General features: G+C 69.8%; 1 protein-coding gene across 3 annotated transcripts in view; it reads left to right on the top strand.

The window, feature by feature from the left end:
• NACC2 (NACC family member 2) overlaps positions 1-7,237 on the top strand; it is a 37,509-nt gene extending 30,272 nt beyond the window's left edge. For all 3 annotated transcript variants that reach the window (XM_045573893.1, XM_036416873.2, XM_045573894.1), the window contains 3 exons: positions 1,362-1,467; positions 2,097-2,194; positions 3,584-7,237. In XM_045573893.1, coding sequence (XP_045429849.1) covers positions 1,362-1,467; positions 2,097-2,194; positions 3,584-4,062 — 683 coding nt within the window. In that variant the 3' untranslated portion in view covers positions 4,063-7,237. The remainder of the gene's footprint in view (positions 1-1,361; positions 1,468-2,096; positions 2,195-3,583) is intronic.
• Positions 7,238-19,257: the final 12,020 nt, after the last annotated feature.

The following is a 19,257-nucleotide window of genomic DNA, read 5'->3' as shown; positions in this document are numbered from 1 at the left end:
CCCCATGGTGCCCCCCCGACCCCCGTGGTGCCCCCCCGACCCCCATGGTGCCCCCCCGACCCCCGTGGTGCCCCCCGACCCCCATGGTGCCCCCCGGCCCCCATGGTGCCCCCCGGCCCCCGTGGTGCCCCCCGACCCCCGTGGTGCCCCCCGACCCCCGTGGTGACCCCCGACCCCCGTGGTGCCCCCCGACCCCTGTGGTGGCCCCCCGACCCCCGTGGTGCCCCCCGACACCCATGGTGCCCCCCGACCCCCATGGTGCCCCCCCCGGCCCCCATGATGCCCCCCGCCGGCCCCCATGGTGCCTCCGACCCCTATGATGCCCTCCCCGGCCCCCATGGTGCCCCCACCGGCCCCCATGATGCCCCCGACCCCCATGGTGCCCCCCCCGGCCCCCATGATGCCCCCCGCCCCCCATGGTGCCCCCCGGCCCCCATGGTGCCCCCCCGGCCCCCATGATGCCCCTCGCCGTGTCTGCAGGGCCGTGTGTTGTGAGCAGGTCAGAAGCCCATCAGGGCCATGTCTTTGTCAGAAAATTTATCTTTTCTTTTTTAAATTGATTTCAGAGAGGAAAGGAGAGGGAGAGAGAGAAACATCCGCGATGAGAGAGAATCATGGACCAGCTGCCTCCTGCACGCCCCCCACTGGGGACCGAGCCCACACCCCGGGCCTGTGCCCTGGCGGGAATCGAACCGGAACCTCCTTGTTCCTAGGTCAATGCTCAGCCCCTGAGCCAGGCTCTCAGGCTGTCGGGCTATAAGGGGAGACGATGCTGAGGGCATGGCACCCTCACGGGTGACAGCAGCCCTGCCGGCCTCCGCCCCCACCCACCTCGGTGTCTGCATCTCACAGGCCCAGCAGGGAGCTCCCCGAGGGGCAGCCCCAGGGGACAGGGCCCCGGGCCTGGCAGGTCCCACTCACAGAGCTGCAGAGGTCCGCTGTGCCCCCTGCTGTGCCCGGCACGGCTCCCCGGGTGTCTCTGCTGCCCCCCCCCGCCCCCACTGTCCCCCTTCTCCCCCCTGCTGTGCCCGGCGCGGCTCACCAGGTTGTCCCCGCTGCGCCCCCTGCTGTGCCCGGCGCGGCTCCCTGGGTGTCTCTGCTGCCCCCCCTGCTGTGCCCAGCCTGGCTCACCGGGTGTCTCCGCTGCCCCCCCGCCCCCACTGTCCCCCTTCTCCCCCCTGCTGTGCCCGGCGCGGCTCCCCGGGTGTCTCCGCTGCCCCCCCATCCCCACTGTCTCCCTTCTCCTCCCTGCTGTGCCCGGCGCGGCTCCCCGGGTGTCTCTGCTGCCCCCCCCCCAGCCCCCACTGTCCCCCTTCTCCCCCCCATGCTGTGCCCGGCGCGCTCACCGTGTGCCTCCACAGGCTCCGGCGTCTGCATCACGCGGGGCCAGCTCATGAACTGCCACCTGTGCGCGGGCGTCAAGCACAAGGTGCTGCTGCGCCGGCTGCTCGCCACCTTCTTCGACAGGTGGGTCCGCCCGGAAGCTGGTCCCCGAGCCCCAGCCCCTCTCCCGCCCCCTCTGACCTCACCCAGCACCCAGCACGCGGGGGAGGTCCCCCAAAGTGAGGAACCACCGCCTCCCCCGGGTGCCCCGAGCAGCCCTCCCCAAGGGCTTTCTTTCCTCCCGCCCACCGGGCCTGGTCCCCCCCCCCCCCGTCCCCTCCCCCCAGTGAGCGCAGTCCGGGGGTCCCCCCCCCCCCCCGTGAGCGCAGTCCGGGGGCCGGACCCCCGTGTCCCCCCCCCGGGTGAGCGCAGTCCGGGGTCCCCCCCCCCGGGTGAGCGCAGTCCGGGGGTCCCCCCCCCCCGGGTGAGCACAGTCTGGGGGCCGGACCCCCAGACCCTCCCCCCCGGGGTGAGCGCAGTCCGGGGCCGGACCCCTGTCCCCCCCCCCCCCCGGGTGAGCGCAGTCCGGGGTCCCCCCCCCCGGGTGAGCGCAGTCCGGGGTCCCCCCCCCCCGGGTGAGCGCAGTCCGGGGGCCGGACCCCTGTCCCCTCCCCCCCGTGAGCGCAGTCCGGGGGCCGGACTTCTGAGCGCCCGGTGTGAGGCGAAGGCCAGCGTGTCCCGGCCTCACCGCCCCCTCCCTCCTCCTCCTCCAGGAACACGCTGGCCAACAGCTGTGGCACCGGCATCCGCTCGTCCACCAGTGACCCCAGCCGCAAACCGCTGGACAGCCGGGTCCTCAACGCCGTGAAACGTGAGGCCCGGGCCTGGGGCGGGGGGGCTGGAGGGGGCCGGTGCACTGGGGGGCCGGGGCTGGGGGGGTGGGGGGATGGGGAAACGAGGGGATGGGGGGCCGGGTGCTGGGGTGAGGGCGGCCGGGGGGCCGGGGGGATGGGGGCTTAGGGGGGTGGGAGGCCCGGGGGGGGGGAAACGGGGATGGGGGACCAAGGGGGATGGGGGGCCTGGGGAGTGGCCATCCGGGTCGGCTGAGGAGGAGGAAGGATGGCTCTCGGGGCTCGGGGCTCGGCTCCCGGGAGCCGGTGCCAGATGTGAGGAGTGGGGCCGTGGGACGATTCAGCCGTGAAATGGATCTGGCATTCCGTTTTAAACAAAACGCGTTCCTGACACGGCATCTATTCTGAGCCTCTGCCATCTGCTCGGCGGCTCTGCCTCCGCTCCGGGGCGTGGGGTGGGGCGTGGGGTGGGGCGTGGGGTGGGGCTGGCTGCCGTGGTGGCAGAGGCCGCCCCCCCCCCACCTGGGGAGAAGCCAGCGGTGCCGGGCGGCCACGGCCAGCGTGCGGCCTCCTGTGGCCGCGGGTGCAGACAGCCAGTTTCCCGCTTAAACGACATCTGTTGTCTTAGGGCCGTGGTCGGCAAACGGTTGCTCTCGAGCCACATGCGGCTCTTTGGCCTCTTGAGTGTGGCTCTTCCAGAAAACACCACGTGCTGTGCGCACGGACGGTGTGACGGAAACTGGTGGCCCATGGGCAGAAGTCGGTGTTCGGCTCTCCAAAGGAATCTCAATCGTGGTGCTGTGGGTATTTGGCTGTTGACAAACGAGCTTGCCGACCACCGTTTTAGAGCATAAAGGGGGCTGTGCCGTCGGCTCAGTTGGGTGCGGTGGCCCCCGCGCAGCGGCAGGGGCAGCGGCAGGCGGGCAGGCGGGCGGCTCGGAGTCTGAGCCCCCGTCCCTCCAGTGAGGGCAGACGGGGTGTCCCTGCCCCGACCACCGTGGTTGGGGGCGGGTCCTCTGCACAGGCCACGCCGGGGCAGGCGGCCCCCGGACGGCAGCCAGAGTGGTGCTGAGGCGAGGCCTTTGGGCCGGCCTGCAGCTGGGGGCCTGCTTGGTGAGGCAGGAGCCGGGCTGGGGCGGGGCGGGGCCGTGCTGTGCTCTGACCGTGGGGGAGCCCCACGCCGAGGCTGCGGGGGCCGGGGGGACGGTGAGCACAGGCCGAGCGCGGCAGGTGGCAGGGCGCCCGGGCAGCAGGCGGGGGTCAGAGGGCACGGGGAGGGCGGCGAGGCGGGACCCCGGAGCGGGGTGCTGGAGGCTGCGGTGTTCCCTCTGCAGTTCGGCTGCTGGTTTGGGGGAGGAATGGGGCTCCCGGCAGCCCCTCACGCCCCCCATTCCGTCCCGTCCCCCCAGTGTACTGCCAGAACTTCGCGCCCAGCTTCAAGGAGAGCGAGATGAACGTGATCGCGGCCGACATGTGCACCAACGCCCGGCGCGTCCGCAAGCGCTGGCTGCCCAAGATCAAGTCCATGCTGCCCGAGGGCGTGGAGATGTACCGCTCCGTCATGGGCGCCTCGGCTGCCGGCGTGGCCCTGGATCCCGAGTTCCCGGCCGCCGCCCAGGTGTTCGAGCAGCGGCTGTACGCGGAGCGGCGGGGCGACGCGGCCGCCCTCGTGGCCCTGAGGACTGACGCCGCCCCCGCCGACCCGCCCTTCGAGGCCGGGGAGGAGGCCGAGGGGGCCGGCCCCGTCATCCAGGAGGTGGCCGCGCCCGAGCCGCTGCCCGCCGACGGGCAGAGCCCCCCGCGGCCCTTCGAGCAGGGCGGCCCGGGCTCCCGGCCCCCCACGCCCGCGGCCCGCCGGCCGGACGCCGCCTACGCGGGGACCCTGTAGGGCCGGCCGGCCTGCTAGCTGCTTGCATGCGTTACTAATACAACCAATGTGATCGAGCCACTCACCCACGAACGGCGCTGCCTGAAAACAATGTGATTCCTATCCCGCTTGTATTTAAGGTCCATGAAGGAGACGGCACCCGGACTGTGAGCCAGGAGCCCCGGGTGCTCCAGCTCGGTCTCCACGTGTAGCTTCTCCCCCTTCTGGACGGATCGGGCGCGCGGGCCGGGTGCCCGGCCGAGCCCCACCCCTCCCTGCCCCCCTGCCAGGGCGAAGCCAGGGACCCGCCCGCCGCCCCCCTGTGGCCGAACCCCTGCTGTCTCCTTCCTCCTGCACCGGGCCAGGCGGCCGGTCCCTGTGCGGGTGCGTGTGCGTGTGCGTGTGGGAGGGTGACCAGCCGTGATGGGCCTTGCTGTCCCGGGACAGGAGAAAGGGCTCCTGGCTGGACCTGGGCTCCGCCCCACGGCCCCTCTCCCCCTCGCACCGGGGCCCCCTCCCCGGCTCCAGCCAGGTGCCGGCTGACCTGTGGGGCGTGGCCGCCTCCCGGGGGCCGGTGCTCCGCCGTGACAGGATTCTGTGTGTGCCTTTGGGTCTGAACTCGGCTCCTCCGTGCACGACCTGGGACCTTTCAGACCCAAAGAGCGGACGGCGAGGGAGGACGGGGTGTCCCTGCCCCGACCACCGTGGTTGGGGGCGGGTCCTCTGCACAGGCCACGCCGGGGCAGGCGGCCCCCGGACGGCAGCCAGAGTGGTGCTGAGGCGAGGCCTTTGGGCCGGCCTGCAGCTGGGGGCCTGCTTGGTGAGGCAGGAGCCGGGCTGGGGCGGGGCGGGGCCGTGCTGTGCTCTGACCTGACCGTGGGGGAGCCCCACGCCGAGGCTGCGGGGGCCGGGGGGGCGGTGAGCACGGGCCGAGCGCGGCAGGTGGCAGGGCGCCCGGGCAGCAGGCGGGGGTCAGAGGGCACAGGGAGGGCGGCGAGGACCGGCCCCCGGAGCGGGGTGCTGGAGGAATGGGGCTCCACCTCCCCAGCCCCCCACCCCCTGTGACTCAGGACCCACAAAGCCGAGCCACATGGGGCCCCAAGGTGGGGCAGCCTGGGGCGGGGTGGGGGGCTTCTTCCCAGGCTGCGCGGAGCCTCCTGCCCCCCATCCCCACCCCCCACCTGTGCCTGGCCTCCGGAGAGATCTGGCAGCTTCCGGAAGGGGTGGAGGCTGGAGGGGGGGCAGGACCCAGGGTGGGAGGGAGCCGGAGCTGAGCTCAGTCCTTCCACCGCTGTCCCTGCCGGGGTCCTGTGCCCAAAGGGGCTGCGTCTCTGGGGCTTCAGACCAGCCACCTGGCCTCGCGCCCTTCCCCCCCCCCCCCCCCCGCCCCGGCCCAAGAGGGACCAGACGTGGGTCCTCCTGGGAGTGAGAGGAGGCGTGCCCTCAGCACCCTCAGGTGGACTCGGGGCCCTGCAGGTGGTGGAGGGTGAGGCTGACCCACCATCTCCCCGCGGAGTTTCCTTGATTTGCTCCCCCACCCAAATTTGCACTTTAATTTGACCCCCCTGGGGACCTCGGGCCTCCGTCCTGGCTGCGGACGGACGGAGGGCTCCCTGTCTCCCTCTCTCTCCTCCACCCCAGAGCGGGCACGGGCCCGCCGGGGCCAGGAAGCCAGGGCGCTCGGCCGGCCAGCGTGGCCGCACAGAGAAGGCCGGGCCGAGGCTCAGGCCAGCACAATGTCCGTGGCCTCCGCCCCGATGGCTGACCATCGCCGTCCGCCCTGTGGCTCCGGGGGGCGGGGAGGGGGAAAGGCCGAGCGCAGGTGAAACTTGAATCGTTCAATGTGAATGGGCCTGAGCTCCCGGCCCGAGGGCCAGGCCGGCGTTTTGCACTAAGTGCCCCGTGTGGGCGTGGGCGTGGGCGTGGGCCCGGCGCCTGGCGGGCGGCGTGGCTGATGATTGTATGTGCTGGCGCCCGGCCGGGCGTCCCTGGGGGCCGCGGGGCCTGGCCCGCAGGCCTTCCAGAGTGCCTTAGCACCTTCCCTCTCCCCTCACCCGCCCCTTCCTCTGTTTACACGACTCCTTCCCGTCCCGCGGCCACCCTCGCCCCACGCCCTCGCCCCACGCCCCGTGGACGAGAGACAAGCCACTCAGCGTCTGTGAGAAGCTGCACCTTCTCCCAAGCTTGACTGTTAGCGACACGCACCCACACGCACCTGTCACGAGCGAGGCTCCTGGGGAGGGGCGGGCACCCACGGTGTGGCTGACGTGGCAGCCACGGGCCCGGGGTCCGGCCACGCCCCGCCCTCCTGCAGGGAGCGGCTGGGGTGGCGGAGGGCGAGGGTCCCGGGGCCCCCCGGGGGGGACCAGCCGTGGGACGGATACTGTGAGCACGGCGGGGCCCCAGCCATGGCGGCCTCGGTACTTGAATTCTGTCTTGTTTTCTGCACTGTGTCTGGCCTTGGCCAGAGTTCTCTGTGGTCACTAACTGTGCATTGGATCCTGTTGTCTTACTGCCCTGACCGGACGCGAGGCCGGGAGAGCCCTCAGGGTGGACCCACAGCCCTGCAATGGGGGGCCGGGCAGGGCTCCTGAGCCGCGGGGTGTTTGTGTTGAGAGCTGGAAGGAAGGCGGGAGGGGGGACTGGGGTCCCCGGGTGAGGGACTCGAGGATGCGGCCCTGACCTGTCCCCCTCGGCAGCAGCACTGGCCCAGGGCCAGCCTCCCCGGCAGTGGCTGCTCCGATTCCCCTCCGACGGGCGATCTTTATGGCAATACTTTGCCGTAGGAAAAGGCCGATGGCCCCAAACCACCTGGAAACTCGGAGAAAGCCTTTGCCTCAGCCGCAGCAACCCCGCAGAATGGGGCACTCAGGTGCCCTGAGCTTTAGCTGCTGCTGCCGGGCCCGGCACTGGCGGCCCCACCCAGCACCCCCACCCGGCATCCGGGACCGAGACCCTGAGGGCCAGTGCGAGCTGTTTCTGTCGTGGCGAAGGTTTGGGGTTGTTGTTTGTTTGTTTGTTTGTTGTGGTTCTTTGGGGGGAAAAAACCTGGAAAGGAAAATTACGCAGGATCTAAAAGGTTCGGCTTGGACCACCTGCTCGCATTCCGGTCGGTCGCTTCCCTGTTCGCGTTTTGCACATGACTGTAATTTCTACGTCCACAGAAGCCAAAACTCGCAATACTGTTCTCACCAGAGAAGAGAGCTGAGTGTAGAGTCGGACGGATGTTGTTGACTTGAACCTTCGGACGATCCCGGGAGCAAACGGACCCTCCTCCGGGCCTCCCCCGGAGCCGTGGCCGCAGCCCGGTGTGGGCGTGGGCCACCGCCGCCTCGACTGTTACAACCATAAACCAAACACGCACGCCTGAGCCGAGGGGCCGGCTCCACGCATGCCCACGGCGGCCGCGGCCTCAGACCCTCGCCTTTTTTTTTTTTGCTTTTTTCTTTCTTTGAAGAAGGAGGAAACCCGGGTGTTTGTCGCTGGGCCCGGCTCAGCTGTCGCTTCCTCGCCACGGCTGACGCTGTTCCAGTGACCCAGCCCCCGAGACGCCCGCCGGGCCACACCGTGCTCCCGGCCCCCGGCTCCCGGCTCCCGGCGTGCTCAGAGCCACTCCGTGTGTGGGTGTCCGTCACGAACAGACGGAGGACACGCCCGGTCGTTGTAAAGCGCTTTGTAAAGTTCACATTTACAGAATAATAAAGTCAGTTCAAACCCGGTGGCCTGGGCCATGCTTGCACAGGAGGGTTGGGGGGGCACTGAGAAGCCAGGGAGGGGGCTGGGCTGTTCGGGCAGAGGGACTGCTGTGCTGGGCTGCCCTCAGGCCCGGGGGAAAAGCTCGCTGCCCACTGCCCACCCCTGGCCCCTCTCTCCCTCCCCCCACAGTGTCTCCTGAGGGAGGGGCTGCTGGGCAGGATGGCCTGGGGTCACGGGCCTGGCTGAGGGCCTCCTTGTCTTCCTTGTTCTAAACCCTCCGCCGAGGGCATTTCCCGTAAACTGTTAGGGGGAGTGGAAGTGAGAGGGGAAGATGGAGAGAAACACCGATGGGAGAGCGACACATCGATGGGTTGCCTCCTACAAGCGCCCCCACCAGGGCCCAGGCCGGGGAGGAGCCTGCCTCTGAGGTGCGTTCCCTTGACCACCCTTCGGTCTGCAGGCCACTGCTCTATCCACTGAGCAACCCTGGCCAGGGCTCATTTCCTTCTTGTGTGCAACCTGGGAGAGCCACCTCAGCCGGCTCCCCTGCCTGCCTCCCATGCCCCCTCCTGGGCCCCGCCTGCCCCCGGTGGACTGAGGAGGAACTGCAGGTGGGCGAGGAGGCTCCACCTCCCAGCTGCCTGGGGAGTGTCCCTCCCCCCTGCAGGCGGGTGGGGTTCTGGGGTTCAGGCCTGGCCCCTCTTCTCTGCTGGAGCCATGGGGCCTGCCTGGGCTCTCTGGGTGTGGTCGCTGGCCCAGTGTTTGCCTCCCGCCACGGGCATCTGCGGGGGTGGGGGGGCCTCACTCCCTGTCCCGGGAGGGTCTGGTCCAGAGTGGCCACCCCACCGGGTCCCCCCCTTTCTCAGGCCTCGCACCCCCAGTCTGCGAGCTGGGGCTCACTGCTTGTTTCTGGGGCGCTGCCTTGTGGGGGTCTCCCCAGTGGAGAGGGCCCCAGGGCGCATGAACAGGCGCAGGAGGGAAGGGGTGGACACAGCCAGAAGGGCCCTCGCTGGGGACTCGCATCAGCGGGTGCTGGTCTGGGCGTCCTGAGCCAGCTCTCCCTCCCCCAGGGCGCCCAGGAGGCCTGTCTCCCCGCTCCCCGCCCCCACATCCACTCCGCCCTGCAGGCCCCTCCCCCAGGCCTTGAGGCTGGTGGGCAGGTGGGTTCGGGCCACCCACCTGGGCCGGTGGAGACACCAGCCTGTGGCCGTGGACAGTCAGGAGGGCCCCAAACCCCACAAGCCCCCCCAGGCCAGCTTGGCTCCCCAGGCCAGGCCAGCTGAGGCCCCGGTGTGTGTGTGTGTGTGTGAGGGCAGGTATATGAGGGCATCGGGTGGAACCCAGGCCCTGCCCCGTGCTCGAAGCCCTCGGCCCCAGCCTCAGCAGCCTTCCCGCTCTGCAGCCTCCGAGGACACTGGCTGCAGCATCAGAACCGCCCTGGTCCTCGTCCTCGTCCTCAAGCCATAGTCCCCCCTCCTCCCTACCCTTCGCCCTCCCCAGCCTCCCCTTCCCCAGCCTCCCTCCCCAGCCTCCCCTCCCCAGCCTCCCCTCCCCAGCCTCCTTCTCCAGTCCCCCCCAGCCTCCCCTCCTCAGCCTCCCCTCCCCAGCCTCCCCTCCCCAGCCTCCCTTCTCCAGTCCCCCCTCCCCAGCCTCCCCTCCCCAGCCTTTCCTCCCCAGCCTCCCCTCCCCAGCCTCCCCTCCCCAGCCTCCTTCTCCAGTCCCCCCCAGCCTCCCCTCCTCAGCCTCCCCTCCCCATCCTCCCCTCCCCAGCCTCCCTTCTCCAGTCCCCCCTCCCCAGCCTTTCCTCCCCAGCCTCCCCTCTCCAGCCTCCCCTCCCCAGCCTCCCCTCCCCAGCCTCCCCTCTCCAGTCCCCCCCTCCAGCCTCCCCTCCCCAGCCTCCCCTCTCCAGTCCCCCCTCCAGCCTCCCCTCTCCAGTCCCCCCTCTCCAGTCCCCCCTCCCCAGCCTCCCCACCTCAGCCTCCCCTCCCCAGCCTCCCCTTCCCGGCCTCCCTCCCCGGCCTCCCCTCCAGCCCTCTGTGCTGCCTGGGAGGAGTTGCCGAGCCAGCAGGACCCAGAGCCTCTGTCCTCCCTCCGAGCCTTGGTGTGGCCCCCCCTTCGCCCGCCTCATGGGGTGAAGACGAAGGCCCGCTCCCCACCGGAGGGCTGTGGGCCAGGGCGGGATGGGGAGGCCGGATGGGGACCCCAATCCGGAGGCACTGGGGGGGCCGGGCTGCAGGGTCCCGGGCGGCAGAGGAGCGGGTGCAGGTGCCGGCCTGTCTCCGTGTCCACCTGCTCTGGGCCCAGGGGACCCCAAGGCGGGACCCCCGATGTCACGGGGGGGGAGGGCCTCTGAGCGGAGCGGGTCAGCTCCAGGCGGCGGGCTGGGCAGAGCCGACCTCAGGGACCTGCTCCCAAACGCAGACGGCCGAGCCAGCACTGAGGCCCGGCTGAGGCCTGGGGGGCCGGACGGACGGATGGGGACCAGAGCCCCCCCCCCCCCCGCTGCCTTCGGGCAGGGAGGCGCCCGAGGGGGACGGACGGACGGACGGATGGGAACGAGCCCCCCCCCCCGCTGCCTTCGGGCAGGGAGGCGCCCGAGGGGGACGGATGGACGGATGGGGACGAAAGCCCCCTCCTGCTGCCTTCGGGCAGGGAGGCGCCCGAGGGGGACGGACAGACGGACAATGGGGACGAGAGGCCCCTCCCGCTGCCTTCGGGCAGGGAGGCGCCCGAGGGGGACGGACGGACGGATGGGGATGAGAGCCCCCTCCCGCTGCCTTCGGGCAGGGAGGCGCCCGAGGGGGACAGACGGACGGATGGGGACGAGAGCCCCCCCCCCCCCCGCTGCCTTCGGGCAGGGAGGCGCCCGAGGGGGACGGACGGACGGACGATGGGGACGAGAGCCCCCCCCCTCCCCCCGCTGCCTTCAGGCAGGGAGGCCCACACGGCCGGCCCGGCTCGCAGGGTCTTCCCGGAACGGGGCCTGGCCGGGAAACCAATCTGATCAGAGAGCCGCACGGCCCTGAGCACCGGGCGGTGCTGGCAGAAGCCGGCTCCTCCGAACAAACCCGGGAAGCTTTCTGAGGGGACGGCTGCGGGGAGGGGCTCCCGGGCGCGGGGCCCAGGAGGGAGAGGCCAGCCCCCCAGCCCCCCCGCGGGTGGTGCGGGGCGGGGGGGTGGGGGGGGGAGGCAGACTCTGCCATTCTTCCCTGCCCGGCCTTGGCGCCTGCTGAGCTCCTCGGCCTCAGTTTTCTCCTCCACAGAATGGGGTCATGGGGGGCTGCCCCCTGGGATTTGGGGTGCGCAGCTGGCGCCTGTGGGCGGCTGACACCCATCAGGTGGCTCTGCACCGAGAGAGAATCCGGGAAAGCTGGGGCCGCAGCCGCAGCCCATGAGCCGAGTTGAGGAGGTGGGCGGAGACTGGCCCTGTGGAGGGGAGACCCTGGGAGCAGGAATGGGGTGAGTGGACCCGCACGCACAGGCTGGCTCTGCTCTCTGCTGCCTCCTCCCTGGTCCCTCTGGCAGAGCCTGGGCCGGGCAGGGGCGGGGAGGGCTCCTGGGTGGGCCTGGCACCTGCAGGAGAAGCGTCCGGGGCCCAGGGTGGGGTGGGGCCCACAGGCCCCATGATGATGCGTGGGGCGCCCTGGCCATGTCGAGGGCGGGAAGAGCTCGGGGCTGAGGTCAGGGGTCAGGGGAAGGGTCCTGCAGGGCCCTGGTGGGCACTGAGCGCGTCTGGGCAGGGACCGGCGCGGAGCCAGCACCGCTCTGCACGGCTGGAGCGGCCCTCTCCCTCGGCTCCTCCGGCTCTGGGGGCCCAGCGCCCAGGACAGCTGTGGGCGTCACCCGGCCCGTCTCCTGCAGAGTCACGTGCCCCACACGTTTGTTCTGAGAGGGAGCAGATGGTGGAACAGTAACACTTCCCTGAGGATTCCACACGCACATTAAATTTGGATTTAATAAGACAGCTCCTGCATGGAGATCAGGGCCCCACCCAGGGCTCCTCACGGGGAGGTCCGATCCCCCCGAGGTCCGCCAGCTCAGCTCCGCCCCAGGCTGCCCGCCGCGGGGGATGGGGGAAAGGATCTCGGTGTCCGGGGCCCTCAGCGCAGGGCGCACAGCAGCTCTGGGGGGTGGAGAGGGCCCCACACGGGCCATCCTGGCTGACGCACAGCTTCCCTCAGAGCCGCCGCCAGCCCAGCTGGTGGGCCAGGACTCCATGCTCTTTCTCTCCCTCCACGGCCCCTCCACCCCCCACACACACTGTGCACCCCCCCAGCCCCTCGGGGCCTCCGCTCTCCCGGAGGCGCCCTGGCTGTGCTCCCACTGGCACGGGGTGGGGCGGGGCCGAGCTTGCACACACACTGCGCTCACTCAGGGAGACGGGCCCCGGCCCCTCTGTGGGGGGGCGGCAGCGAGCACCTCCACAGGAGTGAGGGGGCGTCCACGGAGCAGTGCCAGGCAGACACGGGCCAGGACACGTCTGCCCACACGTCTTCGCAGGCCAGGGTGCCCGGGGCAGCCCAGCCCGGCAGCCAAAACCCCTCAGAGGGTCCGGGGTGACCCTGAGCTGCCCAGGGCCCCTGCACCGCCCGGGAGGGGGCGGGAGGGAGGGGAGACGCCCCAGCCAGGGCGGGAGGGGAGCTCGGCCGCTGCTCTCTCCGCGCCGACTGCTGACGGGGAAGCTGTCGCCCACAGTCGGCAAACACCCTTCCCGCTCCGCCGCCGCCGCCTGCCAAGTGCCTCCACCAGCTTGGCTCCGGGGCCTCCACAAGCTGCCGCGCTGGCAAAGCTCCTGAGGGCCCCCCCGCCCCGCCCCGCCCCGCCCCCACGAGTGGCTGCAGGGCTGTCCCCACCCCCCGCCTGCCCAGCCTCTCACCCCAGGACTCTGCAGCCCCCAGGGCCGGGCATCCAGGAGGGGGGGGACCCCTGGCACCCCTCGGCGCTGGCGGGAAGCTTGGGAGGAACCACGGACCCGGAGCGCTGGGGAGCATTGGGGAGCACTGGGGGGCCCTGAGGGGCCCTAAGAGGGAGCACTGAGGAGCTGGAACACTGGGGGGGGCACTGAGAGGCCCCAGGAGGGAGCAATGAGGAGCTGGAGCACTGGGGAGCACTGGGGAGCACTGAGGGGCCTCAGGAGGGAGCAATGAGGAGCTGGAGCACTGGGGAGCATTGGGGAGCACTGAGGGGCACTGAGGGGCCCCAGGAGGGAGCATTGAGGAGCTGGAGCACTGGGGAGGGGCACTGAGGGGCCCCAGGAGGGAGCAATGAGGAGCTGGAGCACTGGGGAGCATTGGGGAGCACTGAGGGGCACTGAGGGGCCCCAGGAGGGAGCATTGAGGAGCTGGAGCACTGGGGGGGCACTGAGGGGCCCCAGGAGGGAGCAATGAGGAGCTGGAGCACTGGGGAGCATTGGGGAGCACTGAGGGGCACTGAGGGGCCCCAGGAGGGAGCATTGAGGAGCTGGAGCACTGGGGAGCATTGGGGAGCACTGAGGGGCACTGAGGGGCCCCAGGAGGGAGCAGTGTCTCAGCCTGGGGGCCAGGCCACCTCACGAGGCCAGCACAGAGCTCTGCCCGAATGCCATACCCCGGTCGGCCCTGGGTCCTGGCCCCTGGTGGCTGTTGGGGTCACAAATCCCTTCAGGAAGGGCGTCAGCACCACGGGTTGGCCCCTTGGGCATGAAGTTCTGACTCGGTCTGGCCCGGTCAGGCCCTGGTGCCTGGAACCCCCACCTCTAGGCTGCTCCCCGGCCTGGCCCTCAGGGCTGCACAATTTAAAAAGGACAATTATGCCTTCTTGACTTGTGGCCTCATATTAAGTGTCTCTTCCCAATTATTGTCAGAGTGATTTGTTCTTTGGCAAAAAAGCTCAACCTGCTTCAGGCGGGGGCCTGAGGGGGGCCCGAGGGGGGCCACGAGAGGGGGGACTCCCTGCTGGGCCCGCGCGACCCCTGCCTGGCCTCCTTTGCAGACTCCCGAGGGCTGGGAGGTGCCCCCGATCTTTCTGGGTTGTGGGGGCTGCCAGGCAGGTGGGGGCAGCCTGGGCCCTGGGCTGGCCTCAGGCTCAGGCCTCGGTGACACAATGTGGATGGTTCCTGGGTGCTGTGCCCCACACATGTGCACACACACGCACACACAAAAACACATGCACACACATGCACACGCACATCAGACCCCCTGGCTGCCACAGGGGGTGCAGCAAGCGCCCCCCTGTCCTCTGTGGCCTTCAGCGAGCTCCCCTGAGCGCCTCACACCTATAACTTTAGATTAAAAAGCCACGTGTGTTTATGCACCCCCCGCCCCCGCATAAAGCGCTCAGCCCATAAAGATGATATTATGGTACAAGCCATTATGCGCAGAGCTGACTATATATACATTTCTAAATGGCTCGGCAAACAGCAGCCTACTTACGGGCAGGGCCGGGAGCTGGTTCATTTGGGGTAACAAATGGCCCTTGATTTGATTTTAAATGCAATGACAGCCGGATTTATTTCTTATTTAATCAGTTCCCCGCGCGGCTGCGAGCGGCGGCATGATCGGCGCAGCCGCTCGGCATGGCGCGAGGCGGGCGAGGAGATTATGTTTATGGGTCGGCGAGCGCGCCCGGCAGAGTGCGGACCGAATGGCGCTTTTGTCATTTGTACGGCCGCTTATATCACGGCCTCTCCCTGCGCCCGGCGCCCGCAATAAACGCACGGCGGTGCTTCTCTCTGCATCACAGACCAGCCACCTGGTTCTGTGTTAAATATTGTTATTGGTCCCAGGCGTCCGCGGCCCTCGGGGGACGTAGAGGCCGCACAGGGCTCCGTCCAGGGGCTCCGTCCAGGGGCTCCGTCCAGGGGCTCCGTCCACCGGGCTCCGTCCACCAGGCTCCGTCCAGGGGCTCCGTCCAGGGGCTCCGTCCACCGGGCTCTGTCCACCGGGCTCCGTCCACCGGGCTCTGTCCACCGGGCTCCGTCCAGGGGCTCCGTCCAGGGGGTCCGTCCAGGGGCTCCGTCCAGGGGCTCCGTCCACCGGGCTCCGTCCAGAGGCTCCATCCAGGGGCTCCGTCCAGGGGGTCCGTCCAGGGGCTCCGTCCAGGGGGTCCATCCAGGGGCTCCGTCCAGGGGCTCCGTCCAGGGGCTCCGTCCACCGGGCTCCGTCCAGAGGCTCCATCCAGGGGCTCCGTCCAGGGGGTCCGTCCAGGGGCTCCGTCCAGGGGCTCCGTCCAGGGGGTCCATCCACCGGGCTCCGTCCAGGGGGTCCATCCAGGGGCTCCGTCCAGGGGCTCCATCCAGGGGGTCCATCCAGGGGGCTCTGTCCAGGGGCTCCATCCAGGGGGTCCGTCCAGGGGCTCCGTCCAGGGGCTCCGTCCAGGGGGTCCGTCCAGGGGGCTCCGTCCAGGGGGTCCATCCAGGGGCTCCGTCCAGGGGCTCCGTCCAGGGGGTCCATCCAGGGGGTCCATCCAGGGGCTCCGTCCAGGGGGTCCATCCAGGGGGTCCATCCAGGGGCTCCGTCCAGGGGGTCCGTCCAGGGGGTCCATCCAGGGGGCTCTGTCCAGGGCCTCCGTCCAGGGGCTCCGTCCGCGGGGCTGCCAGGTTCCTCCCAGGTCCCTCCCGAGGACACAGTGGTGGGGCCATCCTGGTGGCCCTGGGGGTGCAGACAGCAGCCCCGGCTCTCCGGCTGCCTGTGGGGCGGGTGGCTGGTCTGGGAGTTCCCCAGGTGGCCAGTCAGTGGCAGTGGTGGGAGGGGCGGGAGGTCATGCCTGATTCCCGGAACCACGGTTCATATTCTTCGTGACCGGGACAGCATCCGCCGTTCCCCGTGCCCAGGCCCCTTCCTGTCCAGGCCACCACCCCTCCCCCCAGCCTGCCCTGGGGATGACAAGGCCCTCCCCCCGAGAGCCACTCAGGCAGGGACTCCCCAACCACCCCCCCGACCCTCCCTGCAGAGGGGGACCCACTATCCTGCATCCAGGGCCCCTGCAAGCCCTGGTTCAGAGCCCACCCTGCTAGGCGAGGCCGTGGCCATGTCTCACGCCACCTTCAAGCCTGGCTCCGACCCCAGGCCCTGAGGGGCCATCTGAGGGGCCCTCCTGGAGGGGGCGGCCGGGAAGGCCCGTGTCCGTGTGAGGAGGCGGGAAGGGGCAGCCTGGGTGTGCAGGGGTGGGAGCTCGGGGGAGGGCAGGTGGAAGGGGCAGGTGCAGGCTCAGAGCCGGCGTGGCCAGCTGGGAGGGTGCCACCCAGCTCCCTGTGCTGGCGAGCGGCCTCGGGGCAGGCCAGGGGATGGCCACACACGGAGCTCGGCCCTGAGGCCAGGGCCGGGCTGGACGGCGGGTGGCGGGGCGACCCCGGCCCGGTCCCGCCTGGCAGGCCAGCCGGGCTCCTGGCACCCAGCCTCAGGGTGGGCGGGGCCCGACCTCCTTGCTTCCTTTGCCTCCTGCCGGCTGGGGTCGAGGGCCGAGCTGGGACAGTGTCTGGGGGGGCAGTGCCGCGGCCAGCTGCTGCCCATGCGAGTGCCCTGGGAGGAGGGGGCGGGGGCCGGCTGGCGGGGCACCAGGGAACGCCGAGTTCCCACCACCTCCTTGACAGGGGCCCGATCTGAACTTGGGGCTGGTGCCAGGTCCAGGCCGTCCGGCGACGCCAGGCCGGGGGAGGGGCGGCTGTGAGCTCCCAGCAGCCCCCACCTGAGTCCAGGCCGGTGAGGTCCCTCCAGGGCAGAATCAGCGGGAGGTGGGGGCCCCTCAGGATCCCCCCCCCCCAGCGTTCTGGTCTTATGGTGGCTGGCGGAACGGGAAGCCAGCTAATTCCTAGAAGCCGCCTGCCAGGCCGTCTCCCCGTCTCTGTGCCTCTGTCAGTGGGTCCCGTCCCCCCAGGGAGAGGGGTGACACGTGAGAGATGGCAGGGCACAGCCCAGTGGTGCCTGCACTCTGCCCCCCAGGGCCCTCCCCACCTGGCCAGGTGGCCCAGAGACTGGACGCCCGGGGGCAGGAGGGGCGAGTGGCCTGGACACACATCCTGCCTCCATCCCCGATGGCCATGGCGGTGGGACCGGGGGGTTGGGGGCCCTCCGTCTTCCCCAAAAACGGGACGAAGGCCTGGCTCCGGGTGACGGGCTCCCGCACGCTCAGCCCGAGGAGAGGGGAAGATGGGCTGAAGCTCATGCTCCCCTGGGGCGCGGGGGGCTCCAGGCAGCCAGGGTGCCCGAAGTCTGCCAGGTCCCAGTCCGGAGGGTCCGGCAGGGGCTTGAGGCCCTGGAGAGGGGCGTGGCCGGAAGAGCAGGGCCTGTGCTGAGCTGGCGGCAGCCACATGTGGACAAAGGTCAGCCAGGGAGGATCAGGGTCCAGGCCAGCCCTCCTATGATGCCTGGGGGTGCTCACCTCCTTGAAGGGGGAGCTCCCTTTGGGGACTGACCGGGTGAGGGGGTCAGTGAACACCGGGGTGGCTCAGGGGCTGAGCGTCGACCTAGGAACCAGGAGGTCAAGGTTGGATTCCGGGTCAGGGCACAGGCCTGGGCCGTGGGCTCCATCCTCAGTGTGGGGCGTGTAGGAGGCGGCCGATCCCTGATTCTCTCATCACTAGTGTTTCTCTCTCCCCTCTCCCCTCCTCGCTCTGAAACCAACAGCCACCTATTAAGCAGTATCCTCACAGTTACATGCTCTGCTGGGGTGTCGGGTGGGACATGGAAACCATGGCCTCCTGGCTGGACGCTGAGCCTGTGTGGGTCCCCCAGTCCCCAGGCCCCTGTCCCGCCTCCTGTGTCCGGGCCCCTGGAGGAGGGGCCTGGTCTCAGACACGAGGGTCCCGCAGGCCCGGGCAGGAGAACGGTGAGGACGGAGGGGCGTGGGGCCTGGTGCTCGGGGCCTGGTGCTCGGAGCTGGGCCTCCGGAGGGAGGTTGGCCGGAATAACCGCATTTTAACCCGTCGTCATGTGGAGAGTTTTGTTATGAAAAACACCAGAAAGCCATTAATGTAAATCATGAAATATTCAGCAAGGAAGTCGCTGAAACGTCTCGTGTTCCCAGAAACGGTGCCGCGGCTTCCTGCGTCAGGCGCCCGGGCACCGGCTCGCAGGGCCGTCTCAGGGCCATTAGCGCGGAGCCGGGCATGAGGTCATCGCCGCGGACGCAGCCTCGCGGGGCGGGCGACGGGCTGGGTGGCCGCCGCCTCCACCGTGGCTGCCGCCTCCCGCCCACGGAGCCACATCGACTCCCACCGGCAGCCCCCACCTCCTGCCCCCACAGCCGCCCGGCTCCCGGGCCCCCTGGGCTGTCTCCAGGGGGCGGTGGGGAGAGGGGGGGCCACTGCTCGCTCAGGGGGCCTCACCCGCCGCCTATGTGAGCGACCTCCCCGGGCCAGGCCGCCTCCATTCGCCACCTTCCGTGGCCGCCGCAGAGCCCGGCCTCGTGGTCTCAGGGGCCCTCCTGACATCCTCTGTCTCTTCGTCCTGACTGTCCACGGTCGTGTGGCCGGCGAGCGTCCAGGGGCGGACTCGGGCCCCCACCTGCCCACCCTGAACACGCACAGAATGTGACATCACCGGGTGCAAACGAAGATGGGGCCGCAGCCGGTGTGGCTCAGTGGCTAGAGCGCCGGCCTGTGGCCAGCAGGGTCCCGGGTTCGATTCCGGGCAGGGGCACACACCTCGGCGGCAGATTCCTCCCCAGCCCAGGCCCTGGTTGGGTGCATGCAGGAGGCAACCCATGGGTGTGTTTCTCTCACACATATGTTTCTCTCAGATGGTCTCTCCCTCTCTCATCCACTCTCTCTAAAAATCAATGGAAAAATACCCTCGGGTGAGGATTAACAGCAAAGAAGAAGATGGGGACACCCCCCTGGGACACCCCCTGGGACACTACCATCACACCCACGGAAAACCACACCTGCCAGGGAGGATTGGGAAACGGGGCCCTCGGGCACGGTGGGGGGCGGGAAACCGGCAGCCGCCGTGGAGAGCAATGTGGTGGTCCCTGAAACACTGAACACAGAATGGGCATGGGGCCGCAGCTGGCGTGGCTCAGTGGACAGAGCGTCGGCCTGCGGACTGAAAGGTCCTGGGTTCGATTCCGGTCAAAGGCATGTACCTTGGTTGCAGGCACATCTCCGGTAGGGGGTGTGCAAGAGACAGCTGGTTGATGATTTTCTCATCGATGTTTCTAACTCTCTATCCTTCTCTCTTTCTCTCTGTAAAAAATCAATAAAATATATTTTTATAAAAACAGCTGAATGGGCATGGGACCCAGCACCCCTTCTCTGAGTACACCCCCTACACCCCCCCGCAGAACTGAAAGTGGGTCTGGAGACATTGCACACCACGCCCACAGCCCCAACACACAAACACCAGTGTCCGCCGACAGGAACAGGTGAGCAACACGTGGTCCCTGTACGCAAGGGAGTGCCCCCAGCCCTGGAAGGAAGGACAGCGGACAGACCACATGTGTGACACACAGACATCGCATGAGCAGAAGAAGCCACCGCACAGGGCCATCCCGTGGGACCCCACTCATGAGAGGTCCATGGAGGAGTCAGACCACAGGCAGGAA

The sequence above is a fragment of the Pipistrellus kuhlii genome, unplaced genomic scaffold (assembly GCF_014108245.1).
Source record: "Pipistrellus kuhlii isolate mPipKuh1 unplaced genomic scaffold, mPipKuh1.p scaffold_m20_p_57, whole genome shotgun sequence".
Classification (NCBI taxonomy): domain Eukaryota; kingdom Metazoa; phylum Chordata; class Mammalia; order Chiroptera; family Vespertilionidae; genus Pipistrellus; species Pipistrellus kuhlii.
Note: the sequence above shows the minus strand (reverse complement) of the source record. Positions and strands in the feature narration are given on the sequence as shown.